A 24,504-nucleotide genomic window follows, 5' to 3' on the forward strand; every position below is an offset into this window, starting at 1 on the left:
TGAGCCTCGGGACGCCTGGGTGGCGTATACTCAGTTAAGCATCCAACTCTTGATTTTGGCTCAGGTCATGATCTCAGGGTCCCAGTTTCGAGCCCTGCATTGGGCTCCACGCTCAGCATGGAGTCTGCTTGAGATTCTCTCTCTCTCTGTCCTCCCACTTGTGCTGTCTCTCTTTAAAATAAATAAATAAAATCCTAAAAAATAAATATAAATAAATAAAATTTCTGAGCCTCAGTCTCCTTATCAATTAAATAAGGCTAATAATACACCTTTCTTTCTTCATAGCTTTGCTGTCAGGAACAATGATGAGATATTTTTGGTGAAAAATCCCTGGTTAATTATAAAGCATTTCTCAAATATAAGGAGGTGTAATTATTTATTATGTAATACAGAATCTTCGAATTATGTATTCTATTTGCTTTATAAAATACACCTCTTTCACATCCCTTTCACAAAGGCTCAAAAAATTGCAAGGGTTAATATCATTAAACAATGTGAAAATGATTCAGGAATAGACCTGATCACTTCACACCCATCAGGGTGGCTGTTAACATAAAAATCGAAAATAACACATATTGATGAGGAAGTGGAGAAACTAGAAGGAACCTTTGTGCGCTGATGGTGGGAATACAAAATGGCAGAGCTGCTATGAAAATGGGATGACAGTTTCTCAAAAAATTAAACCTAGAATGACCACGTGATCCAGCAACTCCACTTCCAGGTGCATAACTAAAAGAACTGAAAGCAAGGCCTCAAGCAGATATTTGTACACCCATGTTCATAGCAGTATTACTTACAATAGCTAAAGGTAGAAGCAACTCAAGTATCCAACCAGGGATGAACGGATAAACAAAACGTGGCATACACATACAGTGGAATGTTATGCAAAGCGAAATAAGCCAGTGTCACCAAAAGACAAATAACCTATAATTCTATCTATATTTGGTACCTAGAGTAGTCATATTTGTGGAAACAGAAAGTCAAACAGTGGTTGCCAGGGGTTGGGCGGAGGAGGGAAGGAGGTATTTCATAGGTATAGAGTTTCAGTTCTGCAGGATGAAGTGAATTTTAGACATTGGCTGCAAAACAATGTGAGTGTACTTAATGCCAATGAACACTCAAAAATGGCTCAGATATGGGGCGCCTGGGTGGCTCAGTCATTGAGCGTCTGCCTTCAGCTCAGGTCATGATCCCAGGGTCCTGGGATCGAGCCCCGCATCGGGCTCCCTGCTTCTCCCTCTCCCACTCCCCCGCTTGTGTTCCCTCTCTCGCTGTGTCTCTCTCTGTCAAATAAATAAAATAAAATCTTAAAAAAAAAGGCTCAGATGGTAAATTTTGTTAGATATATTTTTACCGCAATTTTTAAATTATATATAATATTGTTTATATAGTCTTTTTTTTTTCCAAAGGAAGGACATGCTATAACACGGGTTGGATGAACCTTGAAGACATTATGGAAGCGAAATAAGCTCATCACAAAAGTATAAATCCTATATAACTCCCCTTCTGTGACAATGCTGCAGAGGTCAAATTCACAGACAGAAAACAGAACGGCAAGTTGCAGGGGCGGGCACAGGAAGGAATGGGGTTATTGTTTACTGGGTATGGAGTTTTAGTTCGGGAAGTTTGGGAAGATGGGAAAAGTTCTGGGGATGGCCGACAACAGTATGAAATGTTGTAACTGTACACTTAAAAAATGGTTAAAAGGACCAATTTTATGTTATCTCTTACCACAACATAAAAGGTAAAAATAAAAACATTTTTAAAGAAATAGTACTGAGGACTGTGAATTAAATTGTGTAGAGTTTTGCATTAATGCTGGATTTCCTGTATTAATTGTACTGTGGTTATGGAAGAGAGTGGCCCTGTTTTAAGGCAGTGCGTGCTTATATACACAGGTGTGGGGGCTCCTGATGACCACATACCTCAAAAGGTCTCCCCACAAAAATGGTATACGTGTCCATGTCAGTGTTGATATGTGCACAAAGATCAAGAGAAAGTGACAAAACAATGGCGACAAAACGTTATTGGGACAAAATGTTAACAGCTGGTGGAAAAAAAAAAGCTTGATCAATTAGCTTTTAGAAAAATGATAAACATTTTAACAAATTGGGGGGTTGGATAGTACTAAGCATGAAAATCAAATTGCAAAATTGCATATATACTATGATTATAACGAAGTAAAAATTATGCATACATATAAACAATGTCTGAAAGCAACAACAGTTTCACGTGATGAGATAGAATGATTATAGGTGAAGTTACACTTCCCTTGCGATTTCTGTTTATTTCTGTTTCTTCTGTTAAAGAAAACATCGAAAGCAGTTACCTCTGTGCCCGGAGTGTTTCTTTGGGCTGTGCTTGCTGTTGCAGATATCCTGGATGTTCTGAACCACGCTGGAGCTGAGCCCATGCTCCCTCATGATGGCCAGCACCCTTCTGTCCATCAGATTATGGGACCTGAGGCAGTTGGTATAACCACAGTTCCCTCGGGTGAAGTGCTCACAGATGTGGAGCCTTTCACACTGTGGATAGTTATCACAAACCACTCTTCGACCCTCTCCCTTATAATTTTTGCATATCTGCAGAAGAGAGAAACAAACAATAGCCAGACACAATACACCTTCCCGCATCAGCCACACAGTCATTAAGGAAAGCCTAAGTCAACAAAAATGTTGGCAGTAAGCAGAGATATACCAAAGGAAAAAAAAAATACATGTGTCTTCCACGATCTCCAATGAGTTGTATTCAACTGGATGATTTATTTGGGGTAGAAGAGGCCTGCAAACTAACTAAACGAGCCATGAATTTAATAACCTTTTGGACGAATCAAAATAAAATGGCCATGGCCAGCTACAGGTAGGACCAAACAGGACCTAAAGGGAGCCCTACATTACAAAGGAACCCCAAAGGGGAAGGCTATCAAGTCATTCTGCAATTAAAAGGAAGTGTGGGGGGCACCTGGCTGGCTCAGACGGTGGAGCACGTGGATCTCAAGGTTGTGAGTTCGAGCCCCACACTGGGTGTAGAGATTACTTAAAAATAAAATCTTCAAAAAAAAAAAAAGGACATGGGGGTCTTACTTGCAGCTGTTGTCTCTGCTAGGCAGAACGTGACAAGGCTTCTCAAAAGGTCAACTAAAGAAGGTAATTTTTCTATTTCTCTGTAAATAGCTCTGCAAATGTGTAGTTCTTACTGAAAAGAGGGCATACGTATTTCTTACTCAAGTACTGTCATGGGGGTCAGACCGTATGATGCAGGACTGGAAGAAACGGATTTCAAAGTCCCCAGCCACAGCCCTAGAACCATCTATGTGACCTCCCCTGAATTACCTACTCCCCCGTCTCTGTTTCCTTTGCTGTGAAGGAGGAAAAGATTTGCTCTGTCCCCCTAACCCAAGTTATTGAGCAGATTAAATAATAAAATATGTAAACGTGTTGTGCAAAATATAAAATGCGCTGCAAAATGTTTGAATCATTACATAAAAGAATCCCAAAGATCAAAACACTTATAAGTTGTTTCAATAGACTGAGCAAACCAGATCAGCGTGGTTTACTGCAATCTAGGGCTTGAAGTGTGGTCCCCAGACCAGTAACATCAGCGCCACCTGGAAACTTACCAGAAATGCAAAACCTCAGACCCCGCCCCGTATCTAAGTCAGAGTCACCAGAGGTGGGGTTCAGCACCCTGGTTTAACAAACCCTCCAGGCGATTCCGAGGCTCACTAAAGTTTGAAAACCAGTGTCCTCCAGAAAAAGAACAACTAGCAACTTCACAAATGACACTTCGGTTAACAATCCTAGGACTGTTCTAATGAGTAGGTAAAAATGCTCCTGGCCTTGACTGGGGCGGGACAAATAACAGCATTTCTAGCTTTAATAAGCACCTTTGAATTTTACAGACTTGTAAACCAGGAAGTCAGGTGTGCCTGATGCTTGTACGTTCTCACAGGGCAAGGCAAAGTGAGACAGTGTGAGCGCTTTGAGGTTTTTAGGGCAGCAGCGTGTCTTGTCCACTGCTGCCTCCAAGACTTAACTCAGTGCCTACCACCTGCAGGCACTCCTAGGTGTTAGTCGAACGAATGCACAACGGCAAATGAAGTGAGACCCAGAAGGATTACCTGCTTTGTGCAAGATCACACAAGTAGTTGGTGGCAGAGGCAGGACTGTGAAACTACTCAGCTTACTCTTGTGTTAAGAAAGCACGGATGGACAATATGCAAATGAATGAGTGTGGCTGGGTTCCAATAAAACCTTATTTGTAAAACCAGGTGGCAGGCCAGATTTGGCCCCTGGGCCATAGTTTGATGACCTTGGATCTAGACTGTCAAGTGACAAAGAAATAAAATTATATTTTCTTTGAATCACTACATTCTGGGGTGTGTTTGGTGCAACAGCTTTGCTTATACCCTCAACCAATATACCCTATCATCTTCCAAAAGCTCAATTCAAAGACCATCTCCTTCCAGGAAGCTGCCTAGATGGACAGCATCCACTAGTCCTACTACGGTATCTTCAGATCACTTCAAATAGGAAGGAAATTGCTGGAATCTTTAGGTCACTCGGCAACAGCCAGCTGTTGACGGCTATCTGCAGAGCCTGGTGGTAACTTTGAGTCTTTTGTGTTCCTCTCCCAACACATCCATGACACAACGCTGCCAACCATACTCTCTTTGCTGCTCAAACTAAGGAATCATAACTTACCTCGGGCATAAAAAAAGGGTCACTTTGGACGAGGAGCACTGCTAATTCCTCTTTGTTCAGTCCAGAGAGCTCATGGTTTTTCAAGACCTTGAAGTTCTCTTCTGAGAGAACGTTGTGAGAATATTTGCACAAATTCCTGGAAGAAAACAACAATTGTCAGTGTTTCCACTTCACAGAAGTGAAGAAAAACAAATCATCCAGGGAACTTTTCAGTTATCAATTCCCACATCCTCTGGTAACTAATCCTGCTTAGAGAACACACTTTAAAAATATAAATTGATGAAATACCTAGGTGGGGGTATAGGAGATGTATTTTTCCAAAGATTTATTTATTTATTTATTTGAGAGAGAAAGCACGCGCGCACTCTGGGGGAGAAGCAGAGGGAGAGGGACAAGCAGACTCCCCATGGAGCACAGAGCCAGACGCGGGAGCTCGATCCCACAACCCCAAGATCACGACCTGAGCAGAAACCAAGTCAGACACTCAACTGAATGAGCCACCCAGGGGCCCCGGGGATGTATTTTTTCACAAATCATACATATCTATATTTTAAATTGTCACAATACTTCTTTAAACAGTATCTCCTCTAGTATACGTTACTAGGGGAAGAAATTGACAAAGAATCTAAGATCAATTTATTGGAAATGATTGCCCACTGAGGGACAAAGAATAATTAGGATAATACATCTATGGACTTGGGGCACCTGGCTGGTTCAGTCCATAGAGCATGTGACACTTGATCTCAGGGCTGTGAGTTTGAGCCCCACATCGGCTGCAGAGATTACTTAAAAATAAAATCTTTAAAAGAAATACGTGTATGGACTGACAATAAAAGTCAGTGAGAAAAGAGATTCCGTTTATCAAATTTTTTTAAGATTTTATTTATTTATTAGAGAGCGAGAGAGAGAAAGAGAGAGCATGAGTCGGGAGGGTGGACAGAGGGAGAGGGGGAAGCAGACTCCCCGCTGAGCAGGGAGCCCAATGCGGGGCACGATCGCAGGACCCTGGGATCATGACCTGAGCTGACGGCAGACCCTTAAGCAACTGAGCCACCCAGGTGCCCCTATTTATCAAATGTGGAACAAGCTCTTAGTTGTATGTTTCAAACTCTACAGAAAAAGAGATAGAAATCCCCGCACTTTAAGACATTGGTGACCTAGGTCCACACTGTCCAAGAGAACACGCTCTATGATGATGGAATTGTTCTATAATCTGAGCTTTCCAAATACGGCTACCAAGTACTTGAAACGTAGCTAGTAAGACTTTGGAACTAAATTCTCGATTTTACTTTATTTTAATTAATTTAAATTTGAACAGCCACCTGGGCCTCGTGGCTCCCATCCGGATGGCAGAGACCTGGGTCTTCGGTGTTCAAAGTGTACTGGGAGAACCAGCGGCTCACCATCGCCTGGGAGCTTGTCAGAAATTCAGAGTTTCAGGCCCCCCCCGGTTATACTGAATCAAAATCTGCCTTTCAACAACATCCCCAAATGACTTAATGACATTAAGGTCCAAGAAGCACTGATTTAGATGCCCGAGAAACCCTGATGGCAATGTTGTTTTCATTAGACAAAAAGTAATTTGTCAGTTATCAGCATCCACATAACAAACTCATTCCTCTTTTTAACTTACATATGCTACCTACAATTATAGCCAAAGTCCTCAGATTTATGGTTTTAATAGTTATTAATATGATGGGATATTAATATTTTCTAGTTTGTATGACCGTCATCAAATTGTCAGGTGGTTAGGTAATGGCCGATTTTCACTATATAAATAGCATGGCTACAATTACCTTTGTACGAATAACCTTCCATCTTCTACAATATTTTCCTGGGATTTATTCCCTTGGGAGTATTGCCTCAAAGGACACAATAATTTTCTTGGCCGCTTGTTTCATTTTGATCTACTGCTCTCCAGGAAACATACCAACAATCTGTGAGTGTGTCTATTTCCCTGCAAGCACACTAACAAGGAGTTTTATCACTTTTGCTACTTCGGTAGGTATGAAATAGACTTATGCTTTTAATTTGCACTTTCTTTATTAACAAGACTGAAGTATTCCCAAATGTTGGCTTGATGCTTATATTTCCTTACTTAGTCCTTACTTTCCTTACTTCCTATTTGTTTGTATTTGTTAACTGTTTATCTATAGTAGACAATGGTTACTGACCTACAGATTTATAACTGTTCTTTATACTTTTAAAAAATTAATCATTACCAGCCTTGTTTATTTCAAATAGTTTTGCATTTTTTTCCCTTTTTACCAAGAACTTTAATTAAGGTTGCCACTACTAAATTTTTATATGATCAGACCCTTCCAATTTGCCTTTCATAATTTTAGTACTTGAGAAATTAATTCCCCCACCATAGTGGGATAACTATAATATACCATTTTGTTTCACTTGTAAAAGAGATATCTTCAACTATAATTCTTTAAAACATCTGGAGCTTATTATGACAAATAATGTCAGAAAGGGACAGAAATGCTTTACATCAACTTTTCTCAGTAATAATCCTATTCTTTTTTTAAGAGAGTGAGGGAGGAGGAAAGGGACAGAGGGAGGGGGAGAGGGAGAATCTTAAGCAGGTTCCATACCCAGCACAGAGCCCCATTAGGGGCTCGATCTCACAACCCTAAGATCATGACCTGAACCAAAATCAAGAATCAGACACTTGGGGCGCCTGGGTGGCTCAGTCATTAAGTGTCTGCCTTCGGCTCAGGTCATGATTCCAGGGTCCTGGGATCGAGCCCCGCATTGGGCTCCCTGCTCGGTGGGAAGCCTGCTTCTCCCTCTCCCACTCCCCCTGCTTGTGTTCCCTCTCTCGCTGTGTCTCTCTCTGTCAAATAAATAAATAAAATCTTTAAAAAAAAAAAAAGAATCAGACACTTAACCGACTGAGCCATCCAGGCACCCTCAATAATAATCCTATTAAATAGGATTCCTTTCTTACTATTCTGTAATTCCGGACTATTGTGTGTTAATCTTGTAACTAACTTAGAACTGTTGGAATCTCTATTGGGATTTTATCCCAATTTTTTGGGATTTTTGGGATTTTTTTGCTTTAAATCTAATACATCTTAAATCTCCTTTGCGCCAGATTTTAAATATTAACGGAATAATTTATCACATCATTGGCTTACTCCTTTTCCAAAAACTCTTTAGTGTGCTTACCTATTATTTTCTCTATGGAAATTTTATTATGGTTTTGTCAATTTCCATAAAAACATCATATTGAGAATCTAATTTGTGTTAACTCCATAAATTAGATCAGATATTATGTCATCTTAACTACATTAATCTTCTGATTCTGAAACAGAAACTGACTCTCCATTTATTCAAGTTCTACTTTTCTTAGGGAGAATTAAAATCTTTCTTTTAATAGTTTTCTTTCATTTCCCAAATATTAAACATTTATCTGTTGCCACTATTTTTTAGTTGTCACTAATGAGCAGAAATGCAAACAACTTTGCAAAATTATCTTACCGAAGCTGATAATTTTTTAATGTAAAGATCTAGATAAAAGTTATTCTCTAAGAATTAATCTTTACAAGTCACTTATTCCAGGGGTGCCTGGGTGGCTCAGTCATTAAGCGTCTGCCTTCAGCTCACGTCATGATCCCGGGGTCCTGGGATCAAGCCCCACATCGGGCTCCCTGCTCTGCGGGAAGCCTGCTTCTCCCTCTGCCACTCCCCCTGCTTGTGTTCCCTCTCTCGCTGTGTCTCTCTCTCTGTCAAATAAATAAATAAAAATCTTTAAATAAAGAAACAAACAAACAAATAAATAAATAAATAGAAGTCACTTATTCTGGGGCACCTGGCTGGCTCAGCCAGTCGAGCATGTGAATCTTGATCTCAGGGTCATGAGTTTGAGCCCCATGTTGAGTGTAGAGATTACTAAAAAAAAAAAAAAAAAGGTCACTATTCAAATGCTGCTGTCTATGTGTAAGGCATTTCTGAAACCTGGAATTGCCTTCAGATCTAGCTGTGGAACCTCCTTAAAAAAAAAAAAAAAAACACAGAATCAATGACTGTGTCTGCTACCATCTGAGCCCTTAAAACCCAACCAGCCCTCCCATGCACTTGGCTTCATAGAGAAGTCGAGGGCAGCTGATCCTCTGGGAACAGCCTCTACCGTAGCCATTTCCCCAGGGGGGCCTTCTGTGTCTCTGGCACTCCTTGATAAAGCTGATTTCAGCTCTCTCAGCTTGCTTTGGGGTTCTGTGGTTTCAGATACAACTGCTCCCAGCAGTCCCCACCACCCAAGGCCCTCAACAGCTGGGCTAAGACTCTACCTGATCACTCTTCCCACCCCCCATGGGAAGGGGGAATCTGGAGAGAATCTACAGTTGTTGTTGGTGGGGGGGGGAGGGCTGTCCTCAGCCTCCAGCCCAGGCAGAAAACCTCTCCATCCCCAGATGAATGGGAGACTCATTAACTATAAGGCCCCTCACTCCACTGGCCAGTGCCATTAATGATCCCCTCACTGAACTCTACCTCTGAAACTAATAATATACTATATGTTAATTAATTGAATTTAAATTAAAAAAAATGATCCCCTTGCTATGGAGCTGAAAATGACCTTCTGTCTCAGAGATACATGACAACTGTTACTGAAAAGGAATTTAGTAATCTTTGCTTTCTCTTCAGCCTCCAACGCAGACATCCCGCCCCGGGTGCCATGACTATGGCCCCTCTCTTATGGCGAAATTAGGATCGTAGAAGAGGACCCAGCCACTCTCCAGGTCACAGCTAGATGCAGCAATGGTCCTACCTGTCCTGGCTGAGGAGGAGTAGGGCACTTCCAAGGTCCCTGAAGTCAACATTTCCTTTAAATAACTAGAGGCCACCAGGCAGCCTAATGGTTCTGTCTGGAGCCCTGAGTCTCTAGGCTTTTCCATGCTCACCCAAGACACTCATGCCTGGCACTGCACTGGCTGGGTCCTTGCGGCAGCCTGTCTGAACGCTCAGTTTCACTTGTCATTTCTCACATTCACCCTCAGGCAAACTGCTCATTCCTCTAGATCCGGGACACTCACCCTGCACCCAGCTTCAGTCTGCAACATCTATGTCTAGCCTTGGTCTCTGACCGGCAGCCTCCTCCCCGGGAGGCCCTACTCCATTTTCCCACATTCCCTAGACTGCTCCCCACTTCTCAGAGGCTTTTGCTTTGCCCTAATTTCAGCATATTGGTCAGCCACGAGGGTGGGGCAGTTTGTGCTCACCTATTTGGGAGTAAGCCCGGGAGGACAAAAACCCAGGTTTATTACATGTTTACTAAGTGACAGGAACTCTGCATCTGTTATTTAATAAGTAACATGGTACGCCTATGAAGAAGCAGTTTACTTTTTACTTTGGTAAACTGAGGCTGATAAAATGAGATATCAAAAAAAATAAAATGAGAAATCCAAGGTAACTCAAATAAAAGGAAGATCTGATAAATGAACCCCAATCTCAAAGAAAACAACAAAAAACAAAAAACAAAACCTAATCTGGAAAAACAAAAGCAGATCAAAACTTTTCCAAACCAAAAGGGGGGGGAGAAGAAAAAAAAAAAGCCCTTCTGGATTAAAGCACTGTTCCCCAGCACTCAACGGAAAATGGAGAGCAGAGTACAAGGAGAGCGAATGCACGTGACTCTGGTCAAGGTGGGGGCAGGCACACAGCAAATGACAGAAACTACTTCTTAGGACTGGCATTGGGCAGACAAGTTCAGCAGAACCGGTCACCGTTAGGGCTTGACGGAAGTCATGTTTTAGGTTTAAGGTGGCAGAAGCTTCCTTCCCACATTCTGCTGATCATTCTGCCCCAGCTCCAGGTCCCTAATATCCACCAGGAGGCTTCAGTCTGGAAACAGTAGGAAAATCTGCCATGGCTTCCTCGGGTTCGCTAAGTCCGTTTCTCAAAGTGAGGTACCCAGACTAGCATCCCTGGGAGGCTGTCAGAAATGCAAATTCTCAGGCCCCTCCCAGACCTACTGGCTGGGTCTCAAACTCTAGGCGTGCGTCAGAATCGTCTAGAAGGTTTGCTAGAACACAGATTGCTGGGCTCCACCCCCAGAGTTTCTGATCAGTAGGTCTGAGGTGGGGACTGAGGATTTGCATTTCTAACAAGTGCCCAGGTGATGCTGTTGTCTGCCGGGACCAGGACTCCACTTGGGAGGATGGAGACTCAAGCTGTCTTCTCCAACGAAGGACAATGGGATCTGCAGAAGGCGGGCGCACAGCCACAGGGACTCCCCACCTCCCGGCACAGAGAAGAGCTCTCCTACAAACCATTAGGAACCGCCCAGGGGAAAGCAAGTGTTTGCAGAATTCTGCCTGCTCTTGGAGCAGATAAACCTCAAACAGTGTGAGCTGGGAAAGGAGACGATAACTTTTTTTAAAAAAAAGAGCAAAGATGGCCTTGAAAGAATGTAATTGTCTCAGTTTTGGGAATCTCTGGCCAAAGCCTAAAAACAAATGACCTTTTCACTTTTCTCTTCCAGCCACAGAACAAAATGTTATTTTAACCCTGCCAATAAATCCTCCCCCGCACCTCAGATGAGGTCTGGGCAATAGAGTGGCTCTCATCCCTGGCTACACACAATAATCAACTGGGGGGTGTTTAGAAATACCTAAGCCTAACCCTCAGAGACTGATTTAATTTGACAGGGGGTGGCAGGTGATTCTACCGTGCCGCTGGAGCTGAGAATTGCTAGTTGGACTCGTCAGATCAGAGTCTAAGCTAGGTTCCTGAACTAGATGGTCACCTCGGAGCTCTTGTGCTTCCCAAGCTGGTAAACACAGAGCCAGCTCTGGGCTCCACAACCAGACCCATGGGGAAAAGATAACAACCTAAGTGAAAGTCTTGTTTTTCTGACAGTAATTTGTCTCAAAATACCCCTCCCCTTCTCCACTCACCCCTTCTGCTCCCCAACACCTTGTGGGCAGGGGTTGATAAAAACAAAGACAGAGTTGATTTGTACAGAAAACAGGAAATAGCTCACTACACTATAAACCAGGTGAAAAAGGAACGAGGACGTGTGAAAGATAAAATCTAGAGAACGCTGGTCTAAAGAGGAAAATGTCACTGATCGAAAACAACCGTAATGAAGTATTATTTCAAAGCCATGAGACTCCCATTCCCTATGTTTGTATGGCTGATGTTCAAGGTTAAACTGCCAGGCTACTAGAGGTAGGGGTGGCTCAGTGAATCTGGGAGCTGTGATGAGAGTGGGCCAATAGATAGCACGGAAGCAGGACAAGGAACGGTCTGGGGGAAGAGGAGCTGAAGAAAGGAGCCGATTCGAACCACAACTGCACTACCTGGAACCTACAAGGTGCAAAGAAGAGAAGGCCAGCCAACTGCGGCCACAGGGCAAGCTCCAGGTGCACCTGCCAAAGGCCGTGGCCCTGGGGACGGAATGCACCCGGTTGGCTGCAAGACTCTGGGCAGCAGAGGGCAATAGGAGAGGAACAGGCCTGTGGAGGATGGGAGGGGTGGGGGCTCCGAGGCCCTGTGTGTAGTCTATTGTACCAAGAGTGGGGCACCCAGAAATCATCTCTCTGTTACTGCAGACAACGCCTCCCGTCTCCAGCGCTCCCAGTTAGTGTTGCCCATTATAATCACCTAAGGACTTCTAAAAAAATCTCAGTGCCCAAGCCATACGCCAGATCCATTAAAACAGAATCTGTAGGGGGAGGAGCCGGGCTTCAGGATTCTTTTAAAGACTCCTCAAGTGATTCCAATGGGCAGCAAAGTTTGGGAACCGTCACCCTAAGTCCACATCAGGACTGAGAAAAAGCATAAGAAGTGAAGAGTAAAGCATTCAGGGGTGGTGGTGGTTTTGCCAGAATCTTGATGATTAGAAAAAGGGAGCCCCCAAGATCCTCCTTCCCTTCTGCCCCTGCCATACTCCCCAACTTCAATCCCTTTGGAAGTGAAGAGGAAGATTCATATAGACTAGAGAGAAAGATTAATAAACTGTTTAATGGTGGTTTGAAGATTACTTTAGTGGGAAAGAAAGGGGCAGAAGCCTCTAGAACAGCCTGTTTGCCATCAAAAGCTTATGCTCAATAAATATTTGTTGATGGAGTGGCAAGAATGCCCCATGTTTCCTGTATGTCTTGTGGTTCTATCATAGAAAAGTAACAGGTCACCCTAACCTTGGAGAAAGCAACACTTTTTTTCAACTTCTGTTCACTCTGCACTAAAGAATCCATCCCATTTCTCTTTTATGCACTCAAAGTTTGAAGCCACATAAAACCCTGCTTTTGAAATCTGCCAGGAAGCACACCCTTGCAAAAGAATGCTTAGGGTGAGGGTGAAAATGCAGATCCCCAGGCCCAATCCACTCCGCCCCCCCCAACCAAACCAGAATCTCTGATGTGGGACATGGAAATCTGCGCCGTAGTAAGCTCTCCCTAAGTGATTCAGATATATATCAAAGTTTGAGAAGTACTGCTCCAAAGCTGGCTACCTACTATACCCCAGGGGCTACCCAAAAACTGATACCTCAGAGTACAGGAAAAAAACTGTTACAACTCTTTATATACATATTTTTACTTAAAAAAGTAAAAAATTATTGCCTGGGCTATAAGAGGCGGAGAAGTAGAGGGGATCAACTGGTTAACTCAGAAGGTGCACAAGATAACCTTTAGAACTAATAGAAATTTTCATTTTTCTTTTTCTAATAGAAATTTTCTGTATCTTGGTCATGGTGATGGTTACATGGGTGTATATCCATTTATCGAGACTCTTCAACCTGGATATTTTAAATGGGTACATTTTACTGTATGTAAATCATAGAAAGTTGATTTTAAAGTTTTATAAAAGATAAAAAAAATGAGTCACTTTAATATTTATTATCCAAATTAAGAGTTATATGTTAGTTACGTGATTTTTAAATAAATATACACATAATAGGAATACATGCTCAAAATGTTCTCTTCTGAGAGGGGTGAAGAACGAAAATGTTTGGAAACTACCCCCTCCCCCCAGGCGACCTGATGCTCTGAGTTGGTCTGAAACGGATGAAAGTCTTTCTCAGCATGGAGGAGCAAAAAGGATGTCGAAACAGGGCTCCACTCTCTCCCCAAAACCTGTACCCAGCTCCTCTGCTCCTACTTGTTTAAACTGACTCCTCATTGGGCCTGAAATCCTAGGTACTCCTGGATTCTTTTCCTCCTTTTCCACCCCCATCCTGGGGCCTTGCCAATTCCAGAATAGCGGGTAGGTAAAGATCAAAGATACCTGTTTGGAAGCAAATATAGTCAGGAGCAGTAAGCAAATTAGAACCCTTTTACAGAAGGAAAACAACCCTGTATTTGTTTTCTCTGTTCACTTCTGCCATCTCTCTATTATGTGAAAAGTAGAAAATATTTTGTTATCAGATGCTTCTTTGTCCCTTACTCAACATTTTATCAAGATTCACAAGATCACTTACGATGTCGTTACATCTCTTAGCTTAATTTCTGCAAAAAGCGGCAGGAATTCAAAATCAGATTCGGCCAAGTGAAAATAAACATGAAGCAAATCTAAAAAGAGAATAAAAATTCCCAAATGATTCTTGTGGGGCACACGCCCCCTCTGGCCCCTGATGTCGCAGAAAACCCAACAGCTAGACTCCACGGACAGAGCACACTCAGTAACTGAAGGAACTTCCAGGAAGACTCCTCTTCGGCAAATACACCACACGGATGACATGTAACGTGAAAAGTAAAAGGCAAACCTTTAAAACAGTAAGCTAAGTAAAAGAAGCCACACAATGGGACAAATACTGTATGATTCCATTTATAAGAAACCTCCAGAATAAGGCAAATCTATGGAGACGACAAGTAGATTAGAGGTTGCGGTGGGGGAAGGGAGAGGGGAGAACAGGATGACTGCTGATTGGTGTAGGGTTTCTGTTTGGGCTGAGGAGAATGTTCTGGAACCAGAGAGTGGTAATGATTGCACAACATCATGAATGTACTTATTGCCATTGAACTGTACACTTTTTATTTTTTTCCAGTTTGGAGGTCATTCCTCTTTTTTGTTTGTTTTTAATTTTAATTCCAGCATAGTTAATACACAGGGTTATATTAGTTTCAGGTGTCTGTTCTAGTGATTCAACAATTCTATCCATTACTCAGTGCTCATCAAGATAAGTGTGAACTTTGCACTTGAAAATGGTAAAAAAATAAAATAAAGATTATCCCAAGCAAAAATAAATAGAGCACTAAGACGACAAAAAAACGCAAAAATGGAAATAAGAGGCAACTGCTAAGAGTTAGATGCCAAGTAAGACAAACTGAAAATATGAGCATTAGGTCTTAAAATGGCTAGAGACCCAGAAATATATAAAGAATTAAAACCACAGTGAGGTACGATTTCGCATTGCTTGTATCGGCACAAATTTTAAAGGGCTGATGATGTCCCTCCCAGGTGGGCTTGCAGATGTTTGCTGCAGCCTCCTTTGCCCAGCAAAGCAATAAAGCTATTGTACCTCTTCCCACCCCTCCTCACCTGCACCGCCGCCCCCCAAAAAAGGCCGATGTTGTCAAATGGCGAGGATACGAAGCAAGTGAATGCTCATATTCTTCCGATGGGAGTAAAACCCGGTATACATACTTGGAAAACAATTTGGTATTATAAACCTAAAGATAAATCTACTAGTAGATACCTAGGGAACTCTTGCACATGTACACAAGGAGAGATGTACCATAATATTCAATACATCATGGTTTCTAATACCAAAAAATTAAAAACACTCTAAATTTTGATAATAAGAAAAATTGATATATAAATGGCACACATTCATACAAAAGAAAGTTATACATTTGAAAGAACTAAAGCAGTCCCTCTCCTAAAAAGTGTGGGACTCAGGGCAAGATAAAATGGAAGTCCATGCACCAAGCACCTAAACATTTAAAAGTACAAAATCAAGCTACAAAATGGTTCAATAAAATATGTTCTGTCTTCCCATCTTGGGACGCCTGGGTGGCTCAGTCGGTGAAGCGTCTGCCATGATCCCAGGGTCCTGGGATTGAGCCCTGCATCATCATCATCATCATCATCATCATCATCATCATCATCATCGGGCTCCCTGCTCAGTGGGGAGCCTGCTTCTCCCTTTCCCTCTGCCTGCCACTCCCCCTGCTTGTGCTCTCTGGCTCTCCATCAAATAAATAAAATCTTAAATAATAAATAAATAAAATACGGCCAGAACTAGGACTGTAAAGCAGAGGGCCCAGGGCAGAAGTCCAACTTGTCCAGGTCTCAGGATGGTACAGAAACACAAACAAGGCTCTGTACATTAGGAGTGAGTCTCAGAATCATCATGCTGTGCACACAAAAGCAAATAAATCAAGTATTTGCACACCTAGTATCGATATCATTTATAGGCTTGAAAACAGGGAAAACAATACTAACTATTGCTTAGAAATACATGCATATAGTAAAAAAAAAAATAAATGTATGGGAAAAATAAAAACCAAATGCAGAGTAGTATCAGTAGGATTGTAAATTGGAACACCACTATGGAAAACGGTACAGAGATTCCTCAAAAAATTAAAAATAGAACTACCGTATAATCAGCAATCCCACTTCTAGGTATATATCCAAAAGAAAAGACATCATTGTCTCAAAGAGTTATCTGCACTCCCATGTTCAGTGCAGCATTATTCACAACAGCCAAGACATGGAAACAACCTAAACGTCCATCAATAAATGAATGGATAAAGAAAATGTGGGATATAGACACAGACATAGATATATAGATATACAAAGGAATATGTATGGGACACCTGGGTGGCTCAGTCGGTTAAGTGTCTGCCTTCAGCTCAGGTCGTGATCCCAGGGTCCTGGGATCGAGCCCCGCATCGGGCTCCTTGCTCAGCAGGGAGCCTGCTTCTCCCTCTGCCCGCTCCCCCTGCTTGTGTTCCCTCTCTCTGACAAATAAATAAATAAAATATTTTTTTAAAAAAAGGAATATGTATGATTCAGCCATAAAAAGAAAGAAATCCTGCCATTTGCAACAACATGGATAAAGCTAAAAGACATTATACAGATAGACAAATATTGTATGATCTCTCTTGCATGTGGAATCTAAAAAGTCAAGCTCACAGAAAGTAGAATGGTGGCTGCCAGGGACTAGACTGGGGGGTGGGAGTAATACAGGATATTGGTCAAAGGATGCAAATTTTCAGTTATAAGATGAATAAATTCTGGAGATCTAAGGTACACCATGGTGGCTATAATTTATACTTGAAATTTGCTAAGAAAGTTGATCATAAGTGTTTCCACCATCAAAAAAAAAAAAAGGAGCAAATAGATGAGGAGATAGATAGGTTAATTAGCTTGATTGAGGAAATTATTTCACAATGTATACATATATCAAAATATCACAGGGACGCCAGGCTGGCTCAGTCCGTGGAGCATGAGGCTCTTGATCTCAAGATCTGGAGTTTGAGCCCCACTTTGGGGGTACAGATTACTTAAAAAAAATAAAAACAAAATATCACATTGTATACCTTAAGTATATACAATGTTTCTTAGTCAATGACACCTTATTAAGGCTTAAGAGAAAAAAAGAACAGTATTTAAGATGGGGGAGATGATCAAGAAAGGGAATTCAGGGGCGCCTGGGTGGCTTAGTCGGTTAGGCGTTCGACTCTTGATATCAGCATGGTGAGTTCAAGCCCCATGGTGGGCTCCACGCTGGGCATGGAGCCTACTTTAAAAAAAAAAAGAGAGAGAGAATTCGGGGGGAGGGTTAAATGAGTAATATTGTATTTCTGAAGCTGATTCATGAGTACACAGATAACTCATTGGATGCTTTATATATTTTCATAAGACTTAAATATCACATAATAAAAACTTTAAAGAGAAAACTCTTTTAAAATGAAAACAATAAGATATCATTTTATGCCCTTGGAATTGGCATAAATTAAAAAAAGTCTGATAATACCAAGGGCCAGCCAGCCATAAGATGGGAAACTGGGACTCTCAAACATGAAACTATTTCTCAGAATCTGGAAAAGTTGAAGCTGTGCAACCATTCAGCCCAGCAATTCCATTTCCTAATGATCTGTCTACTCTGGAGAAGCATCAACAGACATGCATATTCTTGGCAGCATGGTTTACTACAGCAAAAACCTGGAAATATCCCAAATGACCATTCCTGGAGCAAGAGGTACTGAACTGTGCTATAAATCGCAGGATGAAATACTATATAGCTGTTAAGATGAATAAATTAGATCCTTATGTATCAACAGGAATAGATCCCCAAAACATAACATTGAATAAAAATTCTCAAATATATAAAACAAAACTACATTTTGTACATGGATCCAAACATGTATGTGAGGAAATTATAGAATCATGGAGGGGCAGAACACACACCATAATCCTGGTAGAGGTTGCTCCTGGGGAGAGAAGGGAACGAGACTAGGAAATAGAAAATGATTTCCAGCCTGTTATGGTTTTTAGTTTATTTTAAAAGATAAGCAAAAATGAAAGGCATAAATATTTCTTTATTCTGGGATGTGAGTTGTAAGCTTATTTATCTTGTATTTTCTTTTATATAACTTTTGTTATATTACATATTCAGAATACATATAAATACTCTGATTCTTGTTATATTATTCCGTGTGGGGCGCCTGGGTGGCTCAGTCAGTTAAATGTCTGCCTTTGGCTCAGGTCATGATCTCAGGGTCCTGGGATCGAGCCCCACATCCGGCTCCCACCTCAGTGGGGAGCCTTCTTCTCCATCTCCCTCTGCCATTCCCCCCCCCCCCCCGCCCCCTGCTTGTGCTCTCTGGCTCTCTCTATCTCTTTGTCAAATAAATAAATAAAATATTTTTTTAAAAAAAATATTATTCTTTGCAATTCGGACTTTTTTCCCCCCAATTTATTAAATAGTCAATTAAACCTCTCCCCCATCTACCCACCCCACCTAAAGTTACAATTAATCAAACAGGAAAGGCATACAAACAGGAAAGAGCCCAGAGGAAACACCCACATTGGCAAAAACCGCAAAGCTACTTGAAAACACTAGACAGCCGGCTTCACACAGTTAAACAGTCATGCTTGCAAACACACACACACACACAAACACACACACACACACACACACATACAAAGCAAAAAAACAAAATAAACCCACTCAACTTTAATTCATGAAAGGTCCTACCTTCACACAGCTACTTCACCACACAAGTAGCTAGTTAAGAAATCGTGCAGATGAATCTGGGTTCAACAACTCTGCCATCTATCTGCTCTGTGGTGGGCACATTTCTAAACAGTTCTGCGTCTGAGTTGCTTTATATTAAGATGGGATTTATAATATCTACCTCAGGAGCCAGGGTAAAGATTATCTTGGATACCATCTCTAAAGTTCTTACCATAGTGCTTGATACATAGTTATTTGTTCACTAAATGGTAGTCATTGTTTGCATCAGAACTGGGATTAGAACTCCATGTGTGGGCATATATTTCGGCAAAGCAAATTGAAACATCCAAATTGATGTATCAAAACAAGCCAATACCCAACATTGAAGCAAGCACTGTTGACTAACATGTATAGCTAAAAGCAATGTAAGAGGGGCGGCCTGGGACATGATCGCAGGGTTCTGGGATCAAGCCCCCCTCCCCCCCCCCCCGCCCGGCAGATTGGGCTCCCTGCTCAGCAGGGAGCCTGCTTCTCCCTCTCCGTGCCACTCCCCTTGCTTGTGCTCTCTCTCTCTGTCAAATGAATAAATAAAATCTTCAAAAAAAATTCTTTTTAAATGAAAGCAACGTAAGAAAGACCAGAACTGCAGGATAGATAGGAGAAGTCCTATTTATGAATATAAAGGAATTTTTATATAAAGCAATATAAAGGAAATTTTATAAGTCCAGCAAAATGCAAACTGTCCTCAGGCAATTGATATGAGTATCAATTGGTCAACAGATTCTATTAACCTGTAATCCACAAAGAAAGTCCTTAGACTCCTACATGTCAAGTTTTAGAAGATTTTATACATTTCTAAGAAGGGGGGAATATTTTTAAAACATACTTGGGGAAAAAACATATTTTGTAGGTTTTGAGTCAAAAAAAATTCTCCCAAGGGCCCTATTATGAGGACACAATACACTTTAATGGATTAAAAATTTGTAATTCTCTAATTCAAAAGTGATGAAAAAGGAAAGAAAAAATACAACTAGACCAATAAATGTAAGAAGTAAGAATTTATCACTTCACTAAAAGAAAAAAAAAACTTTAATGAATTCCCCAGAGGATCCATCCAAACTTGAATAGACCAAATTATCCCTGTCTTATATCTCCCCTTTTTAAAATACATAAAAGTGCTGGTTAACAACCCAGTTTAGGAGTTTAAAATGGTTTTCATGTTTCAAACCACACACACAAAAATACCATAATAATATTCATAAAACAAAAAAAAATAGTTTCTAAAAAAACTAAAACTAAAACTAAGTGTCTAAACATATTGTGTATAAGAAATTGAAAGTTTATAAATATATTGGATATGTAACATATTTAAACAATTATGGATTATGTCTCTGCAGGTTTCTTCCTGAAACTTATAATTCCTATTATAAGACAATCAGGGAAATTTGAATGCCAACCGTATTATTAGGATTATATTAAAATTGTAACTGTAAAAAATTGTGATTGTTGTACTGTGTCCTTACTCTTTAGAGATACTAAAGAATTTATGGAACACATAATCTCTGGGATTTGGCTTAAGATAACATGTTAGGAGTTGGGGACAGGGATGGCGAGAGGGAAATAAATGAAACAAGACTGGCCTTATTTTGAAAACTGTTGAATCGAAATGATGGGTACATAGCAGTTCATCATTCTCTTTTCTCTACGTTAGTATATTTTGAAAATATCTAGAGTAAAAAATTAAAATATAACAGGTATATGTATTTAAAACTAAAAGCCAACACTAGTTGAAGAATTTTTAGTAACAACAGAAAAGCACCAAAAAAAAAAAAAAGATAAATCCTTCCAACTTTCTTGTTATTCAATATAGTACTAAATTGTTCCTTCCCTTTTTCTCCTCCACCCCCAGCCCTCCTTTCCTCCTCCCAGATTTCCTGGGTTGCTGTGACTTAGAGGATTCCCTATGTACTAATTCATAATTTACCAAAACTTAGAAACAGACTTTCAAATTGGTGCCTCACAACATATTCAATAAATATTTTTTAAATAATGGAGCACATTCAGCACTTTTTAAAAATTCTACCATTTTGTCCTTTAAAAAATGTCTTAAATATTATCCCCTCTACTTCATCCATTTAAAACACCGGTCTTTTGTATGCTTTACTACATATACTGCGGGTGAGTAATCCAAAGGTTTTTGCTAACAAGCACAAGATCAAAAGATTGATGGCCACCATTTTGGACACCAACTTAAAGTTTTTAAGGAGGGGCCAAATGTGAAAAGTAGTATATCAAGAAAAATAATTGAGTAAAAATGCACAGGGACAGAAAAGACGGGGAGAAAGACTATGGTCAGAGGGAATCATTCCCTAATTGAACAAGCATTCAATCAGAAGTGGGATGGGATGGGGGAACCCAGCAGGAAGTGGGTGGGAGCCCTCAAGAAAAAGGCTTGGTGATGAAAGTATTGTGAAGGGTGAAGAAGGGCTTGGGGCAGTGCCAGAGACCCTGCCCTGGAGGAAAGAAGATGAGTGCGACTGATGGGCAGCATATTCAGGTACACATGTTGCTCGGACAGTGGGAGAGGAAGAACCCAGACGTAGCAAGAAGGCGGAGGCAGCCGATAGACACATGGAAGCCATCTTTGTAGATGTGACAGCTGAACCCAAGGGAGTGAGCTCTCTTCGGGAGAGACTGGGAAGACAGGTCAAAAGGCTTAACCCAAACCTCGGGGCACACTATATTTAGGAGGCAAAAAATGAACAAGTGGAAACCCAGAAGCGGCTGCCTGAGACATACAGCGCACTCTTTCAAAGTGGTCCCAAGAGCGGGCAGGGGCGCTGGGAGTGGACACTACTTCATCGGTAACCCTGAAGAAGATCATTCTGGTCAGGGGTGCGGACTAGCTTCAGAGATCAGAAAAGTGATAATGAGGGGCACGGGGGCGGCTAGGAGTGGAGGGCCAAGCGCAGGGCCAGCTCGCTGCGGTACAGACAATCCGGGTGCGGAGGGCGCAACGCGCCTAGGGACGCCGGTAGCACATCGAGAAGGACTCAAGATTCTACACAGTGGAGGCATTTTCCTTCGTTCCCAAACCTGCCTCTAAATGCCCTAGACCCAGGCTGACCCAAAAGTGCTGCATTCCTCTGGGGGTGGAGAGTTAAGCGTGGTCCTCCCCGGAGGGATATGGCGTTAGCCAAATTCGAGGACGGGTCTGGAGGCGCTGGACGGAAGGGAACCGCCAAGAGCAGAAGCGCGGGCGGAGCAGGGGAAGCAGAGAGGCGCGAGACTGGAGGGACGAGGTCCCCACGAGGGCGCCCCCCTCGCGGGGCAGCAGTCCTGACACCGCTCCTAGACCCGGGCCCTGGGAAGCCGCCGCCCCTCCCCTCGCCGTGCACTCACCGCTCCGACTGCGAATAGTTGCACCGACCCAGCAGGTTGAGCTTGCAGAGGTGCAGGTCTTCGCAGGGTCTCTGGCAGAACTTGCGACGGCAGACCCGGGCTCGGGTGGTGGCCACCACGGACCGGGTGACCCCTTCCTTGTCGCCGGTCTCCAACACCACGAAGCGGTCGGGCCCAGCCTCCTCCAGCACCTCGCGGAGCTGCCCCTCGGAGAGCCTTATCTCTTCGAGCAGCGCGTCCAGGGCCATGCGGCCCCCGTGGGCGCACAGGATTTTGGTGATGAAGCAGCACACCTCCGGGTCCGCCATGGCGCGCGGCGCTCGCGGGCCGGGGCGCGGGACTCTGCTCCGGCGAGAATCGAAACTTACAGGAGTCCGGGGGCGGGCGCGGGGGCGGGCGCGGGCGGTGCTCGGCCAGGCGCGCCCCGGGCGAGCGAGGGCGAGCTCCTCGCAGCCGTTAGCTGAACCCAGCGGTTTCGCTTTCCCGCTCGGCCCTGGGTCGGGAGGCCAGAACTCACCAGCCCGATCCCGGTGTCAGACTGCAAGCCAACCGCGACGGCAGCCGAATGGAAAGAAAGCGAAGGGCGCGCGCAGTTCTGCGGGCCACCGCCGCAACCGCCCGACCCCTCGCTCGCTTCTGCGCTCCGCGAGGGTGACGTTCCCCAGCTGGGCACGGCGAGGCTTCTTCCGAAAGAAGAGAAACTAAAACTGATCTGGGGCTCTGGTGGAGTTTTTATAAGCCAGCCCAAGCAGCGAATGACGCGAGTCTTGGGGGCCCCCTTGAGGAGGTTTCAGTTCTCCACCCCACCCATTCCGGGAAAGCACGGACCCTAGCGAGCGCTCGCGCGGAGCTGGGCGCCCTACCTCCGCAGTAAGCTGATCTTCTCAACGACTCCAAAGCTTAGATACTATTATCCTCAATCTGTACTTGAGGAAGTAACTTGAGCAAACAGAGCCATCAAGGTGGAACCTGGATGCTACCCGAGGTTCCCCATATCTGGCCCCCACGCCCCAGATCGTGGTCCGCCCGGCCAGGACCGATATGCACTTTCTCCCCCAGCACCATGCCCTTTTAAAGAACAGCGATGATTGCTCTCTCTCTCTCTCTCTCTTTTTTTTTTTTTTTTTTTTTTTTTTGCCTTTTTAAGAGCTTTTAGAAGAAACACTTCTTGACACTTTCTTGCCTGCCTTCGATCGGTAATACGGGTGCCGCAGGTACCACTTAATTCCCAACAGCAAATGGTCACAGGCATACTTAGTCGTATGCCAAGATCTCAGGTAGGTTCCTCTCTTTAGATATTTGGACAAGGCCTTATCCCTTGTGGAGACCCTCTTGGACTCTCAGGGTCGGTATCAAGATTATTTTAAAGTGAAAACATTTGAGCTACAGAAGTTGCATAAAGAAATTTTATCTGAAATTCTCTTAATCTCATAGCAGAGCCTCCTGAAGACTCAGCTACTATTAACCCCCTTCAAAGGGAGCTTCCTGCTAATTCAGCTGCCCAGTAGAGACAGACTGCCACTCCATTAACATCAGAAAGCCCAGTAGAACCTTCTATACTCTCCCATTGAAGCCCTAAAATAAACTCTTTTGTTAAATTGAGATATATAAACTTTAGCTATTCCAGGCCTTTTCCATTACTGGGAGCTCCCCCCACCTCCCAAAGTGAAAATAAACCTTGTCTTTTCTCCTGTTAATCTGTCTTTTGTCAGTTAATTTGCAGATCCCCAACCACTATATCCAAGTTGGAAGAGGAAAAAGGTTTTCCTCCCAACACTCTCCCAAGTAAAAGAAGGGTCATTGATCAAATAGGGTTTTTTTTGTAATGATACAATTCAATTATCAACTTAGAAATTCTTCAAAATGGGAGTGCCTGGCTAGCTCAGTTGGAGGAGCATGCGGCTCTCTTTTTTTTTTTTTTTTTTTTTTAAGATTTTACTTATTTATTTGAGAAAGAGAGAGCACAAGAGGGGAGGAAGGTCAGAGGGAAAGGGAGAAGCAGACTCCTCGCTGAGCCTGGAGCCCGATGCGGGGCTCCATCCTGTCCTGGGATCACGACCTGAGCTGAAGGCAGACACAACCAACTGAGCCACCCGGGTGCCCCAAGCATGCAACTGTGGATCTCAGGTGGTGGGTTTGATCCCAACTATGGGTGTAAAGATTACACAAATAAATAAAATTTTTTAAGAAAGAAATTATTGAAAATGATCAACAGAAATTCTGTTTGGTATTTCATGGTAGATGAACTGTGTCTGTCAAGAA

At 42.7% G+C, this 24,504-nt stretch overlaps 1 protein-coding gene across 2 annotated transcripts in view; it reads right to left on the bottom strand.

Moving 5' to 3' along the window:
* The window catches only part of ZC3HAV1 (zinc finger CCCH-type containing, antiviral 1), a 56,495-nt gene extending 33,549 nt beyond the window's left edge, over nucleotides 1–22,946 (bottom strand). Inside the window, exons 1-3 of one of the 2 annotated variants that reach the window (XM_036096708.2) lie at nucleotides 22,243–22,946; nucleotides 4,704–4,839; nucleotides 2,330–2,582 (exon numbers count right to left, since the gene is read on the bottom strand). In XM_036096708.2, coding sequence (XP_035952601.1) covers nucleotides 2,330–2,582; nucleotides 4,704–4,839; nucleotides 22,243–22,550 — 697 coding nt within the window. In that variant the 5' untranslated portion in view covers nucleotides 22,551–22,946. The remainder of the gene's footprint in view (nucleotides 1–2,329; nucleotides 2,583–4,703; nucleotides 4,840–22,242) is intronic. The other variant, XM_036097396.2, reaches the window with a different exon arrangement.
* Between the last annotated feature and the right edge of the window lie 1,558 nt (nucleotides 22,947–24,504).

The sequence above is a fragment of the Halichoerus grypus genome, chromosome 12, assembly GCF_964656455.1.
Source record: "Halichoerus grypus chromosome 12, mHalGry1.hap1.1, whole genome shotgun sequence".
Taxonomy (NCBI): Eukaryota; Metazoa; Chordata; class Mammalia; order Carnivora; family Phocidae; genus Halichoerus; species Halichoerus grypus.